This window comes from Eriocheir sinensis, unplaced genomic scaffold, assembly GCF_024679095.1.
Source record: "Eriocheir sinensis breed Jianghai 21 unplaced genomic scaffold, ASM2467909v1 Scaffold476, whole genome shotgun sequence".
NCBI lineage: Eukaryota > Metazoa > Arthropoda > Malacostraca > Decapoda > Varunidae > Eriocheir > Eriocheir sinensis.
In genome coordinates this window covers 102,501-129,181 of record NW_026111805.1, presented here as the reverse complement: position 1 = coordinate 129,181, position 26,681 = coordinate 102,501, and the positions used below count along the sequence as shown (strand labels likewise).

The following is a 26,681-nucleotide window of genomic DNA, read 5'->3' as shown; positions in this document are numbered from 1 at the left end:
AAACTTGGCTTAAAATGCTTACTTCCAAGCCACCTCAGAGACGGTGAGAAGGTGTACGCTGCTTCTGAGGCTGACGGACGGCTGTATCAGAACACGAGGATCCCGTTTGGATTGACCAATAGTAGTCGCCTTCCAACGTGCAACTAACGCTATTATTTTCAGATAACGACCTTGAAGCCAACTTTCCGTACTTAATATAATCGATTATATTCGCCTTTTTCTCTGAAACTTTACCTCTCTCAGAAAGACTCCAACCTGCTATGGAAAGAGAGGCTACTACCATCATCGAGGCTGTACACAAGTGGAGACTTTCTCACCGGGAGGAGGTTTGCTATAACAGCTGACCAGCCAGCAGCGTCTTTGATGTTTAACCCTATAAGCTCCGACGTTTTCAAATAATGCGCTTCTAACACCTAGCATCGTACTCATTTTTCTGAACAATGATAACGCTCATGAACTGGTACCGAATCAATAGTGTAAAATAATAATGAATAATGAGTGAAAAGAAGCTACTGGAAAGTAAAAAGAAAAAGAGTATAAAAAAAACGGAGGTAACTCTCTATCTCTCCCCCTCCCTTCCTCCCTCCCTCCCTCTGTCGCTCGTCACAGGCTTGGAGGAAGAATGGAGACATCTTCACTCGGCAAACAAATGTCGTACACACGCATCATGTATGTAGCTACCTCGCTGTTGATTTTATTATTCAGGAAAAATCAACACAAAATAGACAGCGATGATGATAAGAGATACGTACAAGTGTGTCTGTGTGTGTGTGTGTGTGAGAGAGAGAGAGAGAGAGAGAGAGAGAGAGAGAGAGAGAGAGAGAGAGAGAGAGAGAGAGAGAGAGAGAGAGAGAGAGAGAGAGAGAGAGAGAGAGAGAGAGAGAGAGAGAGAGAGAGAGAGAGAGAGAGAGAATTTCTGCCACTTGAGTTAAACAAACTTACACACGAACACATCCATGGTGGAGAGCCTTTGAAGTAGCTTTTTTTTATTTATTTATTAGTAAGTTTCTGATACGTCAAGGGGGTGGAAATAGGTTGACCGGAAACAATTTTATCCATTGCTGGGGCGGCGCGGCGCGGCGGGGACAGCGAGAGCTTTTATACGGAGATAAGAATCACAAATAGTACACTACAGACATTGCAAATACCCTTAGAAGAACGATTAGTTACATCGTGATAATAAATAAATACCTAAATACCAGGACAGGAAAGACGGAGAATAAGACACAATCAATCAGACAACTTGCATTTCCATTTCTATATCCTCGTTTTGGCATTCAAGAAAAAAAATAAATAAATCACCCCATCAAAATCGTACCAATAATTTGTCTAGATAACTAATCATATATCTTCATATCTTTTTTCCATTATGGGGAGAAAAAACGGAAAGATAACCAGCTCTGAAACCGTAGAGTAGCTACTTAGTTTTCATTATGTTTTCACGATTAGGCTACTTCCTCGACAACAAAGAGACAGTCATTTAAAAGGTTTGAGGAAGCGGGGGGGAAGAAGAATGGGCAGTACTTCGTCTATTCTTTCTTTTCTTCGCCCCTCTCTGTCGCTTGAACTGTTCTTACTTCTTTTCCAGTATTTCTCTATACTCGATGGTAAACAGAGGCAATTAGAATGTTCAAAAGGAAGGGGAAAAAGTCAGTGGGGGCCTGTGGGGCGTAGTGTGGGGACGGGCTGGAGGCCTGAGGCAAGCTGACGTGAGTGACGTCTGACAGACTCAGCGTCTCAGCATCGTGAGTCACCGTCACTCACTCAAGGACGTATGTTTTTTTCTTTATTAGCTCTAAGAATTGTCTGGCCAGAGTAAAAGAAATAAACAAATGTTATAATGTACGAGACACAGCTATCACCTCAGGGTAATGCCAAGATAAGTATTGTATGTACCATAATTCATCATTCAAAACGAGCATGTGTAGCCGCCGCCGCCGCCCCGAGAGACTCGCGCCCGTTGACACACGCCGACACGCACACACGAACGCACCTCCCCGTGTATTACTAGGGTTGGGATCACAGAGTTATATACCCAGAGCGCGCGAGCCAGACACTGGTGCGGCAACCGGAAGTACCTCGGCCGCCATCTTTGGGAGCCCAGTCCAGCCAACTCTGTGCTCCAGCTGGAACTTCAAAGTGGAGGTAGTGGTATATAGGTGGTGATGGTGGTGGTGTTGTAAAGGTGTTGGTGGTGGTGGTGATGGTGGTGGTGGTGGTGGTGGTGGTGATGATGGTGGTAGAGAGAGAGAGAGAGAGAGAGAGAGAGAGAGAGAGAGAGACGGTCTGACGACATATGACATAACCCTTTATCTCTCTCTCTCTCTCTCTTTCTCTCTGTTTATGAAAACCACCATCACCAGGACCACCACCACCACCACTATCACGTACCACAACCATCACCATCGATCATCACCACCACCACCATCACGTACCACCACCACCACCACCACCACCACGAAAACCTACCACCACCACAACCACCACCATCACCACCACCACCATCACCATCACCACCACCACCATCATCACCACCACCACTATCACCACTACCACCATCACCACCACTATCACCACCACCACAACCACCACCATCACCACCACCACCATCACCAACACCACCACCACCATCATCATCATCACCACCACCACCATCACCACCACCACCATCACCACCATCATCACCACCACCACAATCATCATCATCACCACCACCACCTTAACCACCACCATCACCACCATCACCATCACCACCACCACCAACCCCACCACCACCATCATCACCACCACCACCACCATCACCACTCTCACCACCACCACCACCACCATCAAAACTACCACCACAGAGTGAGGGAAAGTGGGCTCCCCAAGATGGCTGCCGCACCAGGGTAGCTTGCCTCACCCGCCGCCAACCCCACAACACTGGAGCGCGCGCTCTAGGTATATAACTCTGTGGTTGGGATGGCATGTTCTTCCCTTCTCTATTGTTGTTTACTTGCAACAATAAACTATCGATCAATCATCAATCACAAGCTTGTGTCGAACGGCCGCCCGTTGACAACACACACGCTAGAACTAATGCCATCTACAGGGCCTTGCTAAAACGCACCCAGAATGCACGCTGCCAACGACGGATATAGCCTATATAGGCTTCCTTCATTATGGTTACCACAGCCAGTTTGTTTGTTGGTCTATTTAGTGTATCAGCTAGAGCTTTATTACGAAAAAAATGCAGAACATGCAGTATACAGCAAAGGTATATATACTTGTAACAGTAATAATATCGTCGTATCGTATAGGTTATTGTACATCTGACCGTCGGCAGCCGTTTGAACGCTTTCCATAAGTTATCGACTGTGTTTCAAAATGATTGGCGTCGGTTTCTTGAAATATTCATGTAGCAAAATAACGAGGATTCATATGCTTCTTATTGATATCAAATTTTAATTTTGTTAATTTTATGCGTTTATCTGTATGACTGTATTACTTTTAAAAATGATAATAAGAAAATGTATCGTTTTGATAGAATGTTTGAGGGGTGGCCAGATGTGGCCACCCTCGGGGTTTATAGGGTTAAGTTGAATCACTCTTCAGTGATAAAGAACGACAAAATAATGCGATGGCGCCTGGAACTCTCCGGATGCCAGTATGATATTCAGCCTCGTCCCGGTAATGAAGATGTTCCCTGTGACACATTGCCCCCAGCTTGTACCACTTCTCTTTCCCGCCCTCCTCCTCTCGATGAGGGTCCTGCCTCACTCTGCCATCCTGGTGTTGCTTGATTTTGACATTTTATGAGGTCCAAAAATTTACCTTGTTCTCTGCATGATGTAAAAAGGCTTTGTTTACAATGCACTATTTGCTCTGAGCTGAAACGTAGATATTTCAGGACTCCAGTAGCTAAACTCATCCAGTCCATGCAACCCTTTGACAGAATGTCCGGAGATTTTATTGGACCTAAAGCTTCTTGCTCTAGGAACAAATACCTCCTCGCTGCTTTCGGTTAATGCTCCAGACTTCCTTTCGCCTTTCCCTGCACTGACATGTCTGCTCCAACTGTTGTCTCGTGCCTCAGGAAGCTCTCTGCATTATTCGGCTGTCCGTCATCGAGTCACTGATAAAGGATCTCAGTGTATGTCTAGAGAGGTTTGTAATTTTCTTGTGGGGAACGGTATAGTTTGTACTCCCATACCACCCCAAGGCAATGGCCAGTGTGAGAGGGAATCAGTACCTGACACTGCTTTCCACTCCATTAGATCACTGCTCTGTACACACACTAAAAAAACTATCGTTACAGTGGGGCCCGACGAATTTCACACTGAGCAACCCGGTAATCTCGGCAGGGTTGGTAAAAGTGCGATCACCCCCTCCACCTCAGCTCTGCTGGGGGGAGCAGGACAGGACCCCCGTAAGGGAGGGATAGAGAGGGAGACACTGAGATACCAGATATCACCATAATATTACGGAGTGATTTGAGTGCCACTTGTTCAAGCTTTACATTCACAAATAATAAAACAATAATGTTCATATGATATACATAACAGCGGTGGGTAAAAGTATTCCCCATGTCAAAGACAAAAACATCAACCATCAATGCATGTCAGATATAGTTCAGTTCATAATGTGACAACCTGGAACTAATGCTTCCACTGAGCGTGTCTTTTCTCTCATGAACAAGCTGTTGGCATCTGGAAAAAAAACACAGCCTCAAATTGCAACGCTAAAAGCATTGATTGTTGGTGAGAAAGAAAGTCTAACAATAACACAAGGTGTTTATTATATGGTGTCCAAACTGGACGAAATTTTAACTATTCACCTGTGTGTGGTGTTACAGCCTAATTTCATCAGCCAAACACGACAATAATATAGTGCTACATACAACACAGACCAATTTACTTCGACTAAGACTCAGCCTGTGTGTTTCCTCAAGCGTTACTGAGCCAACTCAAATTCTACTGCTTCATTTACGAGTCCCGCTCACTTGATACAGGCTAGTGAAGCCACACCAAACATGAGCAGTGATACCAACATGAGTAGCATGTTATCAACGGCTTCGTCCTTGGCGTCAGTTTGTATAGTGCTGAACAAGATCAAGGAATAGACCAGGTCTTTTCACGCGCAGGTTTTGAAGGTCACTGTGTAAGGATAGAGAGCAGATGGAGAATAATATGAAAGCGAGATATATTTCAATGAATATTAAACATTGCTGTGTGTGTGTGTGTGTGTGTGTGTGTGTGTGTGTGTGTGTGTGTGTGTGTGTGTGTGTGTGTGTGTGTGTGTGTGTGTGTGTGTGTGTCTGTGTGTGTGTGTGTGTGTGTGTGTGTGTGTGTGTGTGTGTGTGTGTGTGTGTGACTCTCAGTGTGTGTGTGTGTGTGTGTGTGTGTGTGTGTGTGTGTGTGTGTGTGTGTGTGTGTGTGTGTGTGTGTGTGTGTGTGTGTGTGTGTGTGTGTGTGTGTGTGTGTGTGTGTGTGTGTGTGTGTGTGTGTGTGTGTGTGTGTGTGTGTGTGTCACAGTGTGTGTGTGTGTTTCACTCAGTCACTCACTCTCATACTCTCTCACACTCACACTCACACTCACTCACTCACACCCACACTCACTCACACTCACACACTCACTCACTCACACTCACACACTCACACACTCACACTTTAACCCACCACACACCACACACACCCCACACCTCACACTCACACCTGACACTCATTCACCACCACCACCACACCACACTCACACACACCCACACCTCCACCCACACCCACACACCCACCACCACACTCACACACTCACCACCACACCCACACACTCACACACCACCACCACACCCACACACCACACACCACACACCACACACCACCACCACACCACACACACACACACACTCACCACCACACCACACACCACCACCACACTCACACACACACACACACACTCACTCATACTCACACACTCACTCACACTCACACACTCATTCACTCACTCACCCACACTCTCACACTCACACTCACACACTAACACTCACACTCACACTCACCACCACTCACACTCACACTCTCTCTCTCTCTCTGTCACTTAATAACAAGGACTCACTGAAATTAAGAGACTTTAACCTCCCCCATATCGAGTGGGAGACACTGTCAGGTACAAAAGGCGAGTCACATAGAATGATCGAATTTCTAGAAGAAAATTATCTAAGCCAAATGGTTTTTGAGCCAACTCGACAAAGTAACATACTCGACCTTGTTATAACGACCCAAGATAACCTAGTCAGTAATGTCACGGTAGGAGAACACATCGGTTCTTGCGGTCATAAATTAGTGCGCGTCGACATTAGAGCTCAAACATCAGTGACTGAAAATAAAGTAAAGGTGCCCAATTTCAAAAAACCTAACTTCGTAGAAATCCGACAAAAACTAACAGAAATACAACTATCAGATGACGGCAATGTAGAGGAAGCCTGACTAAGCTTTAAAAATCACTTACTCATTCAGCAGAACACATTCGTCCCCTTGTGCGAGAAGCGAATTAACACTAATAAAACCCCACCTTGGTTTAATAGCGAAATTAAACACTCAGTCAAGGAGATAAAATTGTTTTAAAGGTTAAAGAATGAACAAAGCACGCCCGAAAACATTAAACTTTATAATGATGCCAGGCGACGAGTAAAAAGATTAATATGTCAGGCAAAGCGTAGATATGAAGAAAATATTGCAGCCAACTGTAAAAATAATCCGAAATCTTACTTCAGTTACATAAACAACAGAAAGGCGATCAGAAGTGGAATTGGACCTTTAACAAACAGCGACGGTGCACTAGTGACTGACAGCCAACACATTTCAAACATCTTAAACAATTACTTTTCCTTGGTTTTTAATACCAACAGTCCTCCTCCCACTAACACCAACACCAGTACTAATGTAAATCTCGAGCATGCATTGCCTAATTTTGAAATAACAACCGATGAAGTCCTTAAAGCTCTCCTTTCACTTAAAACAAATAAAGGTCCCGGACCCGATAAAGTATATCCTAAACTGCTTAAAGAAACAGAGACCGAAATACTCTCCTCCCTCACAACCGTATTCAATATGTTCTTGCGACAAGGCATCGCCCCTTCGGATTGGAAAAAGGCTACCGTGACACCGATTTTTAAGAAAGGAGACCAAAAAAATACCAGGTAACTATCGATTCATTAGTCTAACTTCAATTGTAGGTAAGCTACTTGAGAGCATAATTAGAGACAAAATTGTGAGTTACCTCGAAAGCCACTCATTAATTGGGGATTCACATCTTGGCTTCCGTAACAAAAGATCCTGCCTATCAAACCTATTGACCTTTTATAACGACCTCTTCTCAGTTTATGACGTAACCAAATCATTGGAAGTAGGCTATCTTGATTTCCAGAAAGCGTTTGATAGTCCCACATCATAAATTAATTTATAAATTAAAGCAAATAGGTATTGACGGTCAAGTAAATCAATGGATCGCGAATTGGTTGAGCAACAGACAACAAAGAGTGGTGATTGACGGATTTAAGTCAGAGTGGGCGCCGGTCACTAGTGGCGTCCCTCAGGGCTCGCTTCTTGGCCCAGTGTTTTCATTATTTACATCAACGACGTGGATGTTGGACTCAATAATCGCATTAGTAAATTTGCAGACGACACAAAGATTGGTAACTCAGTTCTCACTGACGAAGACAGGCAAAGCCTCCAAGAGGATTTGCACAAAATTTCAGCTTGGTCTGACAGATGGGAGATGCCCTTTAACGTAGACAAGTGTCAGGTCCTTCATGTTGGAAAAATAAATAAGAAGTTCGATTAGGAAATGCGCGGCGTTAAACTCACAAGCGTTCAGTGCGTTAAGGACCTGGGGCTCAAAATCGCGTCAAACCTCAAATTCTCACATCAATGCATCGATGCAGCAAATAAAGATAACAGAATGTTGGGCTTCATTAAAAGAAACTTTTTATTCAAGAATAAAGATGTAATACTTCCGCTCTACAATAGTTTCGTCAGACCCCACTTGAAATATGCGGTACAGTTTTGGTCTCCTCACCATGCAAAGGACATTGCTAAATTAGGTGCTCATCGTCGGGCAGCAAAAATGATCCCTTCCTTGCGCAACAAATCGTACGAAGAAAGGCCTTCCACCCTTAATATGTTCTCACTTGAGAAACGTCGCCTCCAAAGAAAACTGATCGAATGTTTTAAAATACTTAATGGTTTCACGAATGTAGACAGAACAAAATTGTTTATGGTCGATGGCACTTTGCGAACGAGGAACAATGGCATAAAACTCATATGTAGACAAGTAAATTCAGACTGCACCAATTTTTCTTCACCAACGTTGTAGTGCGAGAATGGAATAATCTTCCTCCGTCATTGGTCCAGCGTAACACGACTGACTCCTTTAAAAACAAGCTCAAGCGTCACTTCCTTGAACTTGATATTAACTAGAGTAGAAAAGCAACGTTATGGAGCCATCTGATTAATGTAGAATCACTTAGGTTTAAGGACCACCTAGTCTGCTCCATGGGGCCTGTGTGGTCTGATTTTCTATTTAGTATTCTCTCTCTCTCTCTCTCTTCATATATATATATATATATATATATATATATATATATATATATATATATATATATATATATATATATATATATATATATATATATATATATATGTGTATGTGTATGTGTGTGTGTGTGTGTGTGTGTGTGTGTGTGTAATGAACCTTCTTAGCCAAGTATTTCTGGACATATTCTTACTCACCGCAATCATCCTCTATTGAACAGTTCTGCTGTCCACCCTGACACCCCCTGTAACACCTTAACCTCTTCTACCCAGTCTTTTCTTACCCCTAGCTGCCCATTAATTGTGTGACTGCTTCAGTTCATTGATCCTAAATGCTAAAGTCACCCATCGAAATCAGAGAAAATGGATATTACGGATGCGTCTACACCTGTGGTCAGGTGAAGACTTGTGGATAGGTTTTAGTCGAAGCATTCTGAGGGGCTACAGGTGACGTCAATGCGCAGAAGAGGAGAAATCTGGTACGAGGTTGAGAAGACCTGGTATATTCTGTTGATCTTGGTGCTGAATGTGTAACGATACATGTTTGAGTGTGTGTACGCCTCCAACAAGACTCCCAGCCTTCCTCCTGCTGCACATGCACCGAGCTCACCCGGTGAAGACACTCGTGAGACTAACAATCACTCGCTCTTCTCCAGAATTAGGAAACCCGTAGATAGGCAAACATATTACTAATATTTCGCGTTGTAAATACTTTAAATGTACATTTTCTATATATCCTTAGTATTGTTTAATGTACACTCTCACCATAGGCTTCTCGAGCACCTGGGCACGATGGATATGAAAATGAGTCGATCGTGGCGGGTCGCCTCGGAATGGTTGGTGCCCCTGATGATGATGACGCACCTGAACCCATCACTGCATATGATACGTTCCCAGCCTGTGTTGATTTGATTGTTGCAATAAGTCATGCTCACGTTAGTCGCAATGGAGACCTCACTAGACCAGCGCAAAGTCATTGCTATCTGTCACACTGAAGGCCTCAGTTATCCCTCTGCGGCTCTTTCAAGAGACCTGTGCGGCTCCTGCTACCTACTCAAAAATGTCCAAGTTATCATAAAAAAGTGAGAGAGAGAGAGAGAGAGAGAGAGAGAGAGAGAGAGAGAGAGAGAGAGAGAGAGAGAGAGAGAGAGAGAGAGAGAGAGAGAGAGAGAGAGAGAGAGAGAGAGAGAGAGAGAGAGAGAGAGAGAGAGAGAGAGAGAGAGAGAGAGAGAGAGAGAGAGAGAGAGAGAGAGAGAGAGACGGGCGAGACGTGAGGTCTACGAGGACAATTCCCGTGCAATACATCTCCACCTGACCGCCCCAGCCCCTGCCCTTGGCAGAACAGGCAGGCGATCTCGGCTTCGCCCATCGCTGAGCGGGCTTTTGTGATTTTCTATTTACACCCTTGAGCTGCGTTTCTTTGCTCTAAATAAAAACAGTAACATACAGGGCCGGTTGTACTGAGAATATTATGAACTTGCCGATATCTCGTTTCCCGCTTCATTAACCAACTGCCTTGTTGACCAGGTATTCCGACACCAACGCAAACCACGATATGATGAAATGGTCTACTTGTGCTCCCAAGATAATCTGACCCTGCACACGCAAACAGACCGAAAATAATATACACAAACAACTTGCCTTACGTACTTATTCACATGTTATTTGGAAGAAACGAATAAGTACCACCTAACGACGCCCCACCCCCTCTTCCATTATCTTAACCTGCACAGGCAACGAGAGGCTTTCTGACATAGATAATCCGGCCCTGCACACACACACACACACACACACACACACACACACACACACACACACACACACACACACACACACACACACAGTCCAGTAGGGGGCGTTTGATTACTGCCTTCGTGACGGCTCCCACTGTTGTTTTGCTTTAGTTGTCGGAATCTTTTCTTGTTATTTTCCTGATTCTTAATTTCTATTGACTCGCTTTTTCTTTTTTTCACTTCCTTCTTGTATTTATTATTTTTACACTTTTAACCTCAAGATTTGCTACTTGCCGGATCATAAAGTTTTATAATTGCTTAATTTTCCTGCTAATAGTTTTGTTGTTTGCTTTTCATGTCCATTACTCTACTTGCACAGATCTTGTTGTTTTTTGTTTCGCACTTGAAGATTTTGTTTTCACACACTTGTACAGCCTTTACTTTCTTTGCTCTTTTATTCCACAGTCTTTTCACATAATTTTTCCGGTCCTCTATATGGTTGTTGTTGAGTGTTGGGAGTGCCAGTATGTTGCCAAGTTTGGTGTCAGTGTCTGCGTCAGGAAGTTGTATGGATAAAGTAGTGTCGTTTCTGATGTCATAATTCTCTGGACATTCTAACAGAAAATGTTGCAAAGTCTCACTTTCATGTCCACAACACGGGCATTCCTCAGGCTTGTTTTGAAACTTATTCCTCCAATTTATGGGGAGCGTCTGGGGGTATTTTGATGAATATTTTAATTCTCGAAATTCACTTTATGGGCTCATCATACCAGGGATACAATGGGGTGTCACGGCGAGGTTAGTTTTTAAAATTTAAATCCTCGCGGTCTGGCGGCCCTTTAAATATCTGGTAGTGTTGCCATACAGAGCTTTACGCGCCAAAATATGCATACATGAATCAGTGCTTTTATGTCCGTAATTTTTGCAATAGAGGATATTTTTTTTCTTGAATTGCGACACTTGGCATCTCTTCGAGTGTGGGTGGTGGTGGTGGTGTCGGGCAGGCAGGCAGAGCGTCGCTGCGTCAGTGCCCACACAAACCTTGAAAGGAAAGGCACGCCACTTCTCCCCCACGTGGAATACACTGAACTCTTTATTTTCTATATTCCTCGCGAGTTGCTATAGTTCTTTGATCACCATGGGGAGGAAAGGAAGACACCACAAGGCTAGGAGTCGCAACCTGTTGCTGGGGAGGCAAAAATTAGCGCAAGTGATTAGTGATCCTCCCTCCCTTGCCACCACCACCACCACCACCACCACTCCTCACCACTCGAGGTCACCACCACCACCTGTTGCCTCCACGTCTCCAAGAGCACCCAGCACACCTTCACCATCAAAACCAAGTACCTCACAGCAGACAACATCCACATCACATGAGACACCATCCACATCACATCAGACACCATCCACACCAAACCCAAGCAGCAGGATGGACCTCACTAGCCCCAGGCTAAGGGAACTGATAAGGAGGATAAGAAATACATTATCACAGAAAGTCACCCAGCTTCTTGTGGCAGGTCTACAATGAGGAAGGTGGCGTCTTCTGATACCCTTGGCTTCGACCAAGTAATACCTCCGACAAGGAGGGGGGACCAGGTGCCAAAATATGGGACACAACAACTGTAAATGCAATGCTAATTTGCACTAAGATGTTGTGGTTACACAGGGTTAGAGTTACATTGACATTCATTACCAATACATTGTCATCGGAGAGCAGAATCGATGGGCGATCGATAAATTTAGTTTTCCTTCGTTTTCTCAAAACAGGGTCACACGCGCATTTATTTGATATTTCTAAGTTATTTATGGACCCAGCACAAACATAAAGATAGCGTTGAAAGAGAAAAAATTAGCTATAAATGCTAGTGATCAGAATCTGGATAAACATCATCAAAATTTTTATATAAATTTTCTAAGTTTAAACTTTGAAGAAACAAAAAAAAAAATGGAAAAGTAACTCTAGAATACACTTATTTTGTATGCCCGTTCCAGTGGTGTTTTTATTTTTGAGCTATCTAAACTCTAAATATGCTTTTTTTCAATTTCAATATTTTGAATTTTTTTTTTTTTGAGCCATTCCCATTGGCTCCTGTTCCTCCCAGCCCAGCTGAGTCGCTTGCCCTCCTCGAGGGTTGAGCCACTCCCATTGGCTCCTGTCTCCCAGCCCAGCCGAGTCGCCCTGCCCTCCTCGAGGGTTGAGCCACCCCATTGGCCCTGTTCCTCACAGCCGATCTGCCCTGCCTCCTCGAGGGCTGAGCCACCCCATTGGCTCCTGTTCCTCACAGCCGAGTCGCCCTGCCCTCCTCGAGGGTTGAGCCACCCCATTGGCTCCTGTTCCTCACAGCCGAGTCGCCCCGCCCTCCTCGAGGGTAGAGCCACTCCCATTGGCTCCTGTTCCTCACAGCCGAGTCGCTCCGCCCTCCTCGAGGGTCTCACACAGACGGCACTGCGATCGCCATCAAGCACAATCAAAATTTAAAATTACTAGATGACTTATTTCGACGCACCTGCGGTGGAGATCACCACCTCACGGGCAAGGTCATCATTTTCGTATCTTCAGGAGACAGTTCCTGTGTACATGATAGCCGATCCCAACGCCAACCACCCGACACTAGGCTACACGCATACCAACACCAAAGGAAGACAAATACAACACCTTATTAATCAACGAACCATTCACACATAGGCCCACACTTCCCCACATACATAGCTCGCAACACAGCCACAACACCGGATATCATCCTCACAAACAACAACACTTATCACAATATCAGCATTACTCAAGGCACCATCACCATGAGCGACCACTTCCCTGTCATCCTTACCATCTCTTCTACTCCCATCCAAATCCCCACACGCCCCAGACCCAACTTCAGCCAGGCCAACTGGGATCAATTTCTCCCAGAAATCGCTGAAAACTCAGACTCTCCTGTCAACCCGCAGCTTGACTGACTTCATCGACACGTATCTTCAAGAATGGTACAACACAGTTGTGACCGCAGAAAAACAACATTCCAACAACACGCCACAAAACTCTAACACACCTCACTTGAGTCACACGACACGCACCCTAATAGCACAACACAAAGCCATACAGCATGAGGCCAACACCAATGGCTGGACTTATCCTCTATAGACGCCACAAACAGCTCCAACTCACGCTACAACAACACTTGCAGAGCGACAGCTGCGCCCACTGGGCGAGGTCATTGCGGAGACAGCCTCACTATACCATGACCCAGCCACCTTCTGGCGTAAGACAAAACAACCATGGGAACCGACACGACGAACCTCACAGCCTCTTCTCCCCACTGTTGGACGCGACAAAGTGTACGACAACAACGAGAAGGAGACGCTACACAGAAATCACTGCGAAGACGTTTTCAGTGACGCGGACGAAGACTGGGACGACGAAGAGACAGAGCCTGAAGTACGCGACTTTCTCGCCAATAACCTCCATAGATTTTCCCCACACGTCAATGCAGACCCCAGCAGGGCCGGTCTTACATCCACCCGTTTTCGTTGGCTGGCCAGCGACCGAAAGCCTTCCGCGCGCGATCGGGTCTTACAGTCACTCCTCGACGGCTGCTTGTCGGTCGCTTGCGAAAAAAAATTCGCCGTTGTTGAGGTGACGAAAACGAGATTTGTATCCTATAAATTCAAAGTAAATGAGTAAATCTGCAATGATATGACATACCTAGCATGCAGAAAGCATATATAAGGCAAATAATTATTTAAAAACACCTTTATGTTTGTTGAACAAGCGTTTCATTGGCAGCGTATCGTTACACCGCCAGCACAACAGAGTCTCGTCTCAGCCAACGCAATGGATATTTTCGGCAAGTATATTTAGTGTTTTATTATCTATCGACATTTCTTTTGAAAAAGTTGTGTGTAGTTGTCTTCGTGGCTCATGTGGGTATGCTGACAGGCTGAACAAACCATTGCATATACCTGTGGGTTTAGTAGCACTCAGTCAACATAAATTACTGTATGAAATATTAAGAATATTTAAGACAGCCACCCAAAAGCATCCAGGTTATAATTGAGATATTCATAATAGCTGGTCCCAGGAGGGGGAGAAAACACAGAACTATAGAATTACACCCATCACGGGTGTTACATGAAGACATAAGAACATAAGAACACAGGAGTCTGCAGGAGGCCAGTAGGCCTGTACGAGGCAGCTCCTTTGACCCTCAGCTCCCGTGTATCTATCCCCACCGAACATCGCTGTCCATGAATTTGTCTAATCTATTTTTGTAAGTGAGAATTGTATTGGCACTCACCACGTGACTCCTAAGCCTATTCCACTCATCCACCACCCTGTTAGTACACCAATTTTTTGCCTATGTCCCTGTTGAATCTGAATTTATCCAGTTTAAATCCATTACTTCATGTCCTACCTGGTTCTCTTTTCCAACAAAGCGTTATGAAGGTCTCGCTTATTAAAGCCCTTCATACATTTATAAACCTCGACCATGTCTCCACGCACCCTTCGCCTTTCTAGAGAATGCAAGTTTAAGTGTTTGAGTCTTTCCTCGTACGGCAAGTTTCTCAACCCCTGAATCATCTTAGTCATCCTCCTCTGCACCGATTCTAACATTTTGATATCCATTCTATAGTAAGGTGACCAGAGCTGAACCGCGTAGTCAAGATGAGGTTTAACTAATGCTAAATATAGTTTGAGGAAGACTTCGGCGCTTCTGTTGCTTACGCTCCTTGAAATAAATCCCAGTACCCTATTTGCTCGATTTCTAGTTTGAAAGCATTGTGCCCTTGGACGGAGATCAGAGGTCACTAAAGCCCCTAAATCTCTCTCGCACCCAGACCTGCTTATGAGAGTGTTATTTAAGCAATAGTTATGGAGGAGGATTTGTTCCTACCTTCACTCATAATACTGCACTTCCCTACATTGAACCCCATTTGACATTTATCCGCCCAGTCATACAGTCTGTTTACTTCATCCTGGAGAATACTGGCGTCCTCATCCGACTCAATTACTCTACCGATCTTGGTATCATCTGCAAATTTACTGACATCACTACTAATTCCTGTATCTAAGTCATTGATATAAATAATAAAGAAAAGTAGAACTAATACCGAACTTTGTGGGACCCCACTCGTAACACATCCCCAGTCAGATCTTTTTGCACTCTTTGCTTCCTATTGCTAAGCCACGCCGTGACCAAGTTCAAAACTTAACCCTCTACTCCGTGAGCCTGTAATTTAAGCAACAGTCGTAGGTGTGGAACTTTGTCAAACGCTTAACTAGAATCAAGATATATTACATCATAATTTTCATCTCTGTCTACCACCTCAAATACTTTTCTGTAGAAGCACAAGAGATTGGTGAGGCATGACCTACCTTTCGTGAACCCATGCTGCGAGTCGTGAATTAAGCTATGTTTCTCTGTTTGCTTCCGAATGTTACTGGCTCTTATGGACTCCGGCATCTTGCCTATAACCGATGTTAAGCTAATTGGGCGATAGTTTGAAGCAGGTGACCTGTCCCCCTTTTAGAAAATCGGCGTCACATTAGCTACTTTCCATAGGCTCGGCACATAGCCAGTATATACCGACATCTTGAAGATGTCGGTTAGTGGGTCACTGAGCACATCACTAAATTCCTTTAATACCCTCGGAAATATCCCGCCAGGACCTGGCAACTTCTTCTTCTTAAGCGTATCTATCTCATCCTGAACTACTTGCCTGGTAATGATTATATCCCTCAATTTATCGCCATCACCGCTCTCGTACACCTGAACCCTTTCCGGAATAGTCGCTCGATCCTCTTGCGTGAAAACTGAAAGGAAGTAGTCGTTCAGCAATGTGCTCATATTTTCGTAATTTTCTACTAGCTCCCCTGGGTATGTTTTCAGCGGTCCAATTTTCTCCCGTGTTTTTGTTTAATACATCCGAAAGAAGCCCTTAGGATTACTTTTCGCCTCATTTGCGACTTTGATCTCATAGTTCCTTTTTGCTATCCTGGTGTTTTTCTTAACTAATCTAGATAGTTCGACGTACCGGCCCCTGATATGTGTTTCACCATTCTTTATTTTCTGATTAATTCCCTTCTTTAATCCTATCTCGTGTTTTAGTCCACGAGTCATCCACTTAGGGTTATTGTTTTCTTTTCTAAGTGTTCGCTGTGGTATATGCTGTCCTTGCCCCTCTACTGTTACTCTAACTAAATTATTGTAAGACATTTCTACCTGGTTCTCCTGTCTCTCCAACCCACAGTTCTGGCCCTCATGAATCCCTAAATTATCCCAGTTTACCCCTTCAAGATGTCTTCGAACCCCCTCGTAATTTGCTCTTCTAAAATCAGGCACTAACACTGGGTTTGGTTCGCGGGTTACCGCCCAGCCTAAGCTAATACGAACCGTTCTGATACTTCTGATATATTTTTATGTTCTTATCAGTACGACTGTTTGTGTTATGAATAACTAGATAAGCGATGATAAGCTACTGTGTTACAATGAAAGGTACCGTAACTATTTTAGCTCTAATAGATTATTAGTTAAAGAGTATTAGGTTACTAATTATTAGGTTTGCTTAGTTCTGTGGAATCATATATAATTTTCAGTCTATTAAGTCACTATAGTTTATTGTAGCAGCAATAGCTTAATATTATCCTGAGCAGTGATGGGTTATTATCCTAATGTTGAGCTGCAGCCTTAAGATAGTGTCATTTGCCCTGACAGCTACTTCACAGCATGTATTCACAGCAGTAAGATGATTTTTCTCACTTATTTAAAATACTGACTACAGTATTCATTTTTGAGTAATTTATGAGAATGGCAGTTAAGGAGATTGTTTTAATATATGTATTTTCTTGAAATAGCTGTGTTGTTATTCTGTAAATATTTCGCTCCCTTGTTCTCGTCGTTGTTTTCTGGTGCGATAATTATTTCCATACGATAAAGCATCATAGTTTACCAAAAACATGAAGTCAGTGCCTGTGAAATAGACCACTCAGGTCAGGCCAAAATCTTCTGGTAAGTCATGTAGGATTGTGCAGGTTAGGTTCGGCTTGGCCCCCTTCCTATCAGTTTTAAAAAGTTAAAGATGGGGGCAAACGCTATAACTGCAATAGCATTAAAATTTGTTCTTCCATTCATCACTCTGTCCCTCAGTCACTGTTATATTGTACTTCTGTTTAAATTTTCCAGCTTGTCTCTTTCTCAGTTCTCTTGCTTTCTGCACAACATTTATTTATTTTTATCCTAATTTCAACATGACAGCATTTTTTTTATATCAATACTTTATATACATATACATATGTATCTCCCACAGGATGTGGAATTCTTCTGAATCTTAAGATTCTCGTCACAGTGAAATACCTGGTCACAAGCAATTTCCTCTTCACCATAGCTGACTGCATATATATATAAATTGTCGTTATCAGGCAGCAGGGCTATTGGAGATGTCAACTGATATACCTGATACCCTTTCTACATATAATTTCTCTATCAGAGGAAGCACACCATGTGTCCGAAAAACTTTATGATGTTGCTGGTATGGCAGGAGCTATGGAGTTAGACTACACCTAGGATCAGTCCGCTCATTCTCAGTAGTGATGTTCAGGCTGACGGATGAGGTCAGGCAGCAGTCTCCGTGGACCATGGTATTTGTGGATAACACAGTGGTATGTAGTGAAGGCAGGGAAGAAACTGAAAATGACATAGAGAGGTAGAGGTATGCACTGTAGAAGAGGGATGAAAATCACCAGGAGCAAGACTGAGTACATGTGAGTGAGCCTCTGGAGATGTAAATAATGGTACAGTGAGGTTTCAATGAGTGCAGTTGGCAAAGGTGAAAATCTTCAAATACTAAGGCTTAACAGCCCAAAGCAATGGAACGTGTGCTACAGAAGAGAAGAAAAGAGTACCGTACAGGCCAGATAGAATGGAGGGAGAATGGTGACAGGATCATCCACTATTTGTGCTCCAGGACAAAACCCTGCGTCTGTCCTGTGGTGACTGTGTCCATTCATAGCATCAAAAAGAAGTCAAGCAACAGATATCATAAAAGACCTTTTGCTGTAAGAAAATCTATACATGGTAATACGTTTACTTGTATTTTTAACATCGAAAGATAAATTATTAGACTGTGTAATCCTTTTTCATCGCACGTACTAAGGCTAACTAGAACTATATTATCAATAAAATAGTAATATGAGATAACGATAAATTCCTTACCTCTGCCCCATGCTAAATAAATAAAGGTAGAGTTGGGGGCATATGCTATAGCTGCATGTGGCCTCATTGCTCATCTCCATCTTATTGGCCCTAGAGCTGGTTGTTGGCAAGAACTACTTACTCTGGGACATGGCTAGTGTGACAGGAGTTATCAGTTTCCTTCCCCAGGTTTTCCCAAATATCCATTTGTTTGAGTGAAGAAACAATTCCCACTACTTTTTTTCTTACTATTTTCAGATTAATAATACTCAAAACCATTATAATTTGAAGAAAATATACAAACAAGTAGTTCAAATGAAGTAATAAAGGTAAGGTAAAGTTGGGGGCATACGCTGTAGCAGCGCGTGGCCTCGGTGCTCATCTCCGTAGCATTAGCCCCTGAGCCTGTGGTGGGAGGGAGCCCATTACCGCGGGACACAGGGCCAGTGTGACATCCGGGTTACCACAGTTTACCTTCCCCAGGTTTCCCCAGGTACCCATTTATCTACCAGCCAGAGAGGGAGGATGAACAGCTGGGTGAGCTGCACACCGACTGCCCGGGCTGGGATTCAAACCCGGGCCCGCGGAGTAGAAGACAGGCACGCTGACCACTAGACCACGGAGGAGTATAAAGTATAAAGTAATAACGAAAACTAACTAATCTACGCAACACGACCATCCCCCTGCCAACACTGTCAGTGCACTGGACAGTCTGGGCGGTGGCTGCAGTGGTTAGATTTGGTTATGTTACGGCTGCTTAGGTTAGTCAATACTTATAATGTAAACCTTCATAATATGGTTAAAGAGCATTTATTTTTGCCCTTTGCCCACAGCTTGGAAGAGTATTTTGAAGTGGCAGAGCTAAACTATTTACCAAAGACTTTGTAAATAGTCTTCCGAGGGCGTTTTATCCAGTATTCCCCCTTTTTTATCACACTGAAAAGGAGAATGAACAGCTGGGAGGGTGGCACGTCAAAAATGGCCAGTACATTATTAATAAGAACATAAGAACATAAGAACGCCGGAGTCTACAAGAGGCCGGTAGGCCTGTACGAGGCAGCTCCTTTGACCCTAAGCTCCCGTGTATCTAACCCCACCTAATATCGCTGTCCATGAATTTATCTAGTCTATTTTTGAATGTGACAATTGTATTGGCACTCACCACATGACTGCTAAGCCTATTCCACTCATCCACCACCCTGTTAGTAAACCAATTTTTGCCTATGTCCCTGTTGAATCTGAATTTATCCAGTTTGAATCCGTTACTTCGTGTCCTACCCGGTTCTCTTACCAACAAAACCTTATGAATGTCTCCCTTATTAAAGCCCTTCATCCATTTATAAACCTCGATCATGTCTCCACGCACCCTTCGCCTTTCTAGAGAATGCAAGTTTAACTGTTTGAGTCTTCTCTCGTATGGCAAGTTTCTCAACCCCTGAATCATCTTAGTCATTCTCCTCTGCACCGATTCTAACATTTTGATATCCATTCTATAGTAAGGTGACCAGAACTGAACCGCATAGTCAAGATGAGGTCTAACTAATGCTAAATATAGTTTGAGGAAGACTTCGGGGCTTCTGTTGCTTACGCCTACGCTTAAAGAAACACTGATGCATTGGTTAGCAGGTTCAGCAGCACATCCGTGTGTCCGTGTATGAATCTCAGCTTAATCAGTCGACACGCAGCTCACCCAGCTATTCGTGCACCCTTTTGGGCTGACTAACTAATGGGTATCTAGAAAAACTTTGAGAAGATAAACTGTGGGTAGCAGAAATGTCACACTGGCCCTGTCATTATTATTATTATTACCTATCACAGACTCAAGCTTTGAGGTATGCCCACAACTCTACCTGGAGACGAGGTAATCCTGAAAACATGATTTATCTCGAGAAAAACAACTGTGGCCGCTGCACAGTTCATGGTACGCGCCGATAAATCACGTGACTTTGTTTACGTTTTAGCACTCACGCCTCCCAACCTCGGCCGACCAGTTATACCAACACTGCCGACGATTTAGGTTCGGTGCGGGTCTCGTTGGGGAGCGTAAATCTTTGATTGTAAGACGGGCGCCTTGCTCTCGTACACCAGCCAACGAACCTAGTGCGCGTTTTCGTTTTACCGCTCCCGAAAGGACTGAAAGACCGGCCCTAAATTCTGACAAGTTCCTCACTTTTGAAATTACATCCGAACACATCCTTTCCATATTCAAAGGCATGAAAAAGACATGACCAGGACAAAGTGGTATAAATAAAACCATCATAAAACACTTTCCACTTGAAGCCATTGCATACTTAAACAAAGACTCTCAAAGCCTCCCTTTCAGCAGGCTACTTCCCGACAAGTTCAAGAAGGCCACGTTGAAACTGATACCAAAAGTTCGTAAAAACCCTCACTACCCCGCTAACTACAGGGAGGTCAATTCAGATGGCTCAACTCTCAACATCCCGGGAGAGTGACTCCCTTAACTCCTATGAGTCGAGATGGCGAATACAAACCAACACCAACAAATTCACTGTCATGAGACTCGGCTCCCTATACCAATGAACAACTGATTACTGCAAATGACACACACCACACGCAACAAACGGGCAAAATCCTGGATCTCCACATCTCCACAAATGGTTACTATAAACATGTCCGGAATAGAGTCCAGTTTGCCAGTACGTCAAAACTATACAGATTTAAGCTGATGCCCATGCACAAACATAAAAACCCACCTTGTAAAAACATTTATCCTGCCTATCCTTGATTACCCTCCCATTCCCACACACACATTCAGTAACACTCAACTCAGCATACACCACTTTAACACCCTCACTGACAACGCGAACAACATACTCAGGTAGGGGAGACCGGGGCAAGTTTGCTACAGGGGTTGGTAAGTTGGCACACTTGAAATAATTTCACTATTTACTGCTCGACGGCAGCGATACACACACCAAGTGATCGCCACAGTGATCCCCAGTTACTAACAAACTGCCATCCTGAGGAGTCGCAGGAGTTGGCTGCTGTGGGGCAAAGTTTGATTTTGATGCTGGAAAGTAAGTTTTCTTTTGATTATATTATTTGCTATAACATGTCTCTGTTTATTGGGGGGTACTTTTCAATTCACCCATATTCTAACTTAGGGTATAAGGTCTGTCTACCCTCAATACCGATCACACTAGGTTTCTCAGTATATACTAAAATCGTTGTTCATGACTAATTTCTTGAATGGGGCAAGTTGGCTCAATGAAAACGGGGCACGTTGGCTCAGTGTCAACTTGCCTCACATTAAGCTATACATGAACTGGTTGCGGCATGCACACACTCACATAGCCTACAGTGCGAGGCTGCTTTTGACAGATAGATTGATAAGCAAATTGGCTACAATTAATGATTTATTTGCACTTTAAAATGATAAATGGTCAGTCTTTTGTTATGATGCTGTGGTATCGGTATTTTCTTGACTGAAAATGTATGTTTTGTGTTACTTTGGGACAGAATGGTCTTTAAATTACGCAGTACAGATAATCTGTATATAAATTTACGGTCGTACGCTTCTAATTTGCTTTTAATATATGATGTGCCAACTTACCCCATAGTGTGTGCCAACTTACCCCGTATGCGGGGTAAGTTGGTACATGTTAATTATTTTTTTTCTAAAGAATGCTGTACCTTTGTTTGGAGAGAAAACATTGTTTTTATTGCATGGAATGTAAGAGGAATGTTTGTAGTTTTGACTGAAACTATCAAATTAACAAAATCCTCTATTGTTTTGCTTCCATCAGCGAAAATGTAAAAAGTGTGCCGACTTGCTCCGGTCTAACCTACTACCACAGAGACCTCCCAAGCAGCCTTGCAGCAATAAACTCCATGCCTGCACCGCTACTCCACTGAATCTGAACTACCCCAAGGAAGCAACTCCCGAATCACTGCATCCACACTCGGCTAGCGAGCTACACGTAAACACCACAACTACACTTTACGCCCAAAAACACAAATGTAAACACAATCGTAACTCTGCCGAAATTGAACGTGTAACAACCTGTTGTGAACATAACGTAGACTAAGTGCCAAACAATGTATCAACCAAACTCCAACTTCATGAACTGAGTGTAAGCCTAAAAGTGTCATAAAATGCCCCAGATAGCTGGACTTCCATTCTCTTCTCCCTCCTACTCCTTCTTTACTTCTCTCTTTACCTTCCTCACCCACCCTCTTCTAATTCTTCCCCCTCTTCTCTCTGTCTAAAAAAAAGCCACCTCAGTTCCTCTCAAAAAGCGAAAGCGAAACTAGTCGGGAATGAACTCATCTTAAACACACCCGTGCTTCCTCCCTCCTCATGCACTCAACTTGTCGAAGATGTCCTTACAATAATAACAATAATAATAATAATAATAATAATAATAATAATAATAATAATAATAATAATAATAATAATAATAATAATAATAATAATAATAATAATAATAACAATAATTATAATAATAATAATAATAATAATAATAATAATAATAAAAATAATAATAATCAAAATGATAATAATAATAATAATGATATATTGATGAAAACTATGACAAGAAAACACTCCTAATAATAATGTAAACACTAATAATAATAATAATAATAATAATAATAATAATAATAATAATAATTATTATAATAATAATAATAATAATAATAATAATAATAATAATAATAATAATAATAATAATAATAATAATTTCAACGGTTGTGACGATGTGGATAACCATATCATGACTAGCAGTAATAACAATACAAATATTAACATGCATAGCGTAGATTTTGATAATAATATTAAAAATTATTCTACTTTTATTTTTCTATCAACAATCATATCAATCATATACGTCGATGCTTTTTTGTTATTTTTCATTTTAATTATTATCATTATTATTATTATTATTATTATTATTATTATTATTATTATTATTATTATTATTATTATTATTATTGTTATTAGCATTATTATTAGCATTATTATTATTATTATTATTATTATTATTATTATTATTATTATTATTATTATTATTATTATTATTATTATTATTTTTATTATCATCATAAGTACTGCAATCATCACAAGTAATCATGTTGTTTATCTTGCTGTCTATTGTAGCTATGTTAACATTCCTTACCTTCTTGTTCAAGCGGTCTATCAGCCATTCCCTGAAGCCAAGCAGTTTCCTCACGTCCTCTGGCCGCAGCGTGTCGTCACCTGCTGCAGCGTTCACCCCGGCACTGGACGTGACCTGCAACGACAGGCGCCACTGACTTTACCACCAATTGAGACTGGCAGCCAGGCTCTTCATGAGGAGAGAGAGAGAGAGAGAGAGAGAGAGAGAGAGAGAGAGAGAGAGAGAGAGAGAGAGAGAGAGAGAGAGAGAGAGAGAGAGAGAGAGAGAGAGAGAGAGAGAGAGGTACACTGATAGACAGATGGTAGAGACAGACAGATCGATAGCGAGGTAGATGCTAACAGCATGCCAAAACCCACCTCAGGATTCAGGCTGTGGGCGGTGTCCCCGTGCACCGCGCCGCTCCTCCTCGTCAGCCACCTCGCTGCTAAGTCTTTACCCTGCCTCTTAGCCAAGTCCAGCGGCGTGAGGTCATCATCGGCCCCCGTACTGGGCGCCGCATACTTATCCAGCAGGTACCTGACCACGTTCAGACGCCCTGCCTTAACAGCCCAATGCAGGGGTGTCAGGCCATCGCCGTCCATTGCGTAAAGAGGCCAGCCAGCCCCCTCCAGGGCCTTCAGCACAGCCTCGTGGCCACCAAAGCTGGCGAGGTGCACCGGGGTGTGTCCGTCGGCGGCCTGCAGCAGCTCGGGGGTGGGCGGCGTTACCGGGATGAGGGTAGACACACACTCAGCTTCACCATTTACTGTAGCCCAGTGGAGGGCCGTCCATCCTGTTTGTGGGAAGAGGGAGAGACGGACAGTTTTCAGTGCTCGGCAGTGACCATTACGTTACCAGACAGTGCCCTAGTGCCGCCGTGTGACACACTGCACGGCAGCCACAACGGAGGCTGTTGTGAATACTGCTGATCCTGGATACGGGAGGCAGAGAGGCCTGTTGTTGCGGTAATAACGAGTGTGGCGGGAGGAGAGGGAGAGGGAGGAGGCGAGAGAAGGAGGGGAGAGGAAGGAAGGGGAGAAGAGAATTTAATGACAGCGGAAGTGAGTGGGAGGAAAGAGTGGAGGGATGGAGGTGAGGGGGATGACGGAGGGAAGGGAGTGTAGGTAGAGTTATGAGAGGTGGGAGGGGAAGGATAAGGGGGAGGCGAGGGATAGGGAGGAGGGGATGGAAGGGAGAATAAGGACTGCAGGGAGAAGAGGGAAGGGAAGGATATGGAGGGGAGTGAGAGGAGATGAGGGAGAGGAAAGAGAAGGAGGGGAAGGAGAGGAAGGAGAAGGAGGGGAGGGAGAGGAAGGAGAAGGAGGGGAGGGAGAGGAAGGATAAAGAAAGGAGGGAGAGGAAGTATATCTAGAGGAGTGAGAGGAGAGGAGTGAAGGGACGGAGGAGTGGAGGAAAGGAACACACAAAAATCATCACCTCAACCACTATACAATAAACACCACCACCACCACCCCTTCTCGCAAAACACACGTACTACAACATACGACATGGTAATATCCAGAAACAAAGCCACACATAACGCAATAATAAACCCTCGACCACCTACCACTTCAGACCATCTTTACATAATCATTACGTTAACAAGCAAAGCCATCACTAACTCAATCCCTCCAACATTTGGTATAAGAAAAGCAAATTGGGAAAAACTAAAAGAGGAAGTGGAACAAGAAATAGAAACGATAGAAATAGAAGATCATATGAACAAAGAAACAATAGGTAACAAAATGGAACAATGGCATAAGGTAATAGAAAAAGGAATGGCCAACAATATACCAATGAAAAGAAAAATCATATCGCAAAAACAAATATCAAGTCCAAGTTTAAGACACCTCCAACACCAGTTCCAACAATTGCATCTACAAGAAGAAGTACAAGGTTGGAATATAGTACAATATAATCGATACAAAACACTAACAACAGAAACACAGAAAGAAAGCAAAAATATCAGAGACAAAAACTACACCCAGTCACTAACAAAACTAACAAAATGTTATCACGATCCTCAAAAATTTTGGAACCAGGTCAATAAACTTGAAGCAAAGAAAACACCAGTAAAACAACATCTCATCAAAAACAACCGTAAACAAACAGAAGACGAAGAGAAAGAAGAAATGTTCCGGGAAATCTGGGAAAACATATTTAAAACTACTCCCGAGGAAAATGCTCAATATGACAAAGAACAACAAAGAGAAGTCGAAGAATACCTACAAATAAATGAAGCAACACGCAGCACACATAATATATCAAATATAGGAAGACCCCAAGGCACACAGCACACAGACACGCTTATCTGACAAACACAAATACAAAGCCCAGTAAAATACCTCCAAATGATACTCCGGGAGAAACTAAAATCAACAAATCAGTACTGAAAAATCTACCAGAAAACGCACTAATAAAGCTTTAATGGCTATTCAACCACACCCTCTCTATGGGATATTTCCCAAGAAATTCAAAATTGCAATCATCTAACCAATACCCAAACCTAACACAGACCACACCAACCCAATAAACCACAGACCAACTTCTTTATTAGAAGTCACTGGCTAAATCATGGAAAAAATCATGAACACGAGACTCAGACAATTTTTAGGAGAAAATAATATATTAAATAAAACTCAGCATGGCTTCAGAAACAAACGAGAAGCAGATACAGCACTCACCACTGTACACGAGACACTAGCGCATCACACAGCACAGAAAAAACAATGTTACTTAATGCTAAGAGATGTTTCAAAAGCTTTCGACAAAGCTTGGCATGATGGCCAGCAATATAAAATAGCCCATTTAAATCTCCCAGATACCACCACCAAATTCTTAAACAACTTCATCATACACAGACGCGCAAAGATAGAAATCGGGAATTACACGGGTCCCCCCCCTCAAACTAACAGCGGGAGTTCCACAAGGTAGCACAATTTAGCCAACATTATACACCATCTATACAAACGACTTACCACACCAGCGATTGATTGCATTAACCCTATCCGATGCGACGTTTTCAAATTTTCGCGCCTGTAACACCAAGCATCGTACTCATTTATCTGAGCAACGATAATG

At 43.1% G+C, this 26,681-nt stretch overlaps 1 protein-coding gene across 1 annotated transcript in view; it reads right to left on the bottom strand.

Annotated features, from left to right (window-relative positions):
* LOC126992488 (ankyrin-3-like) overlaps positions 1-26,681 on the bottom strand; it is a 74,879-nt gene that overhangs the window by 30,825 nt on the left and 17,373 nt on the right. The window contains exons 2-3 of the mRNA XM_050851245.1: positions 23,978-24,393; positions 23,622-23,735 (exon numbers count right to left, since the gene is read on the bottom strand). Of these exons, the coding sequence (XP_050707202.1) occupies positions 23,622-23,735; positions 23,978-24,393 (530 nt within the window). The remainder of the gene's footprint in view (positions 1-23,621; positions 23,736-23,977; positions 24,394-26,681) is intronic.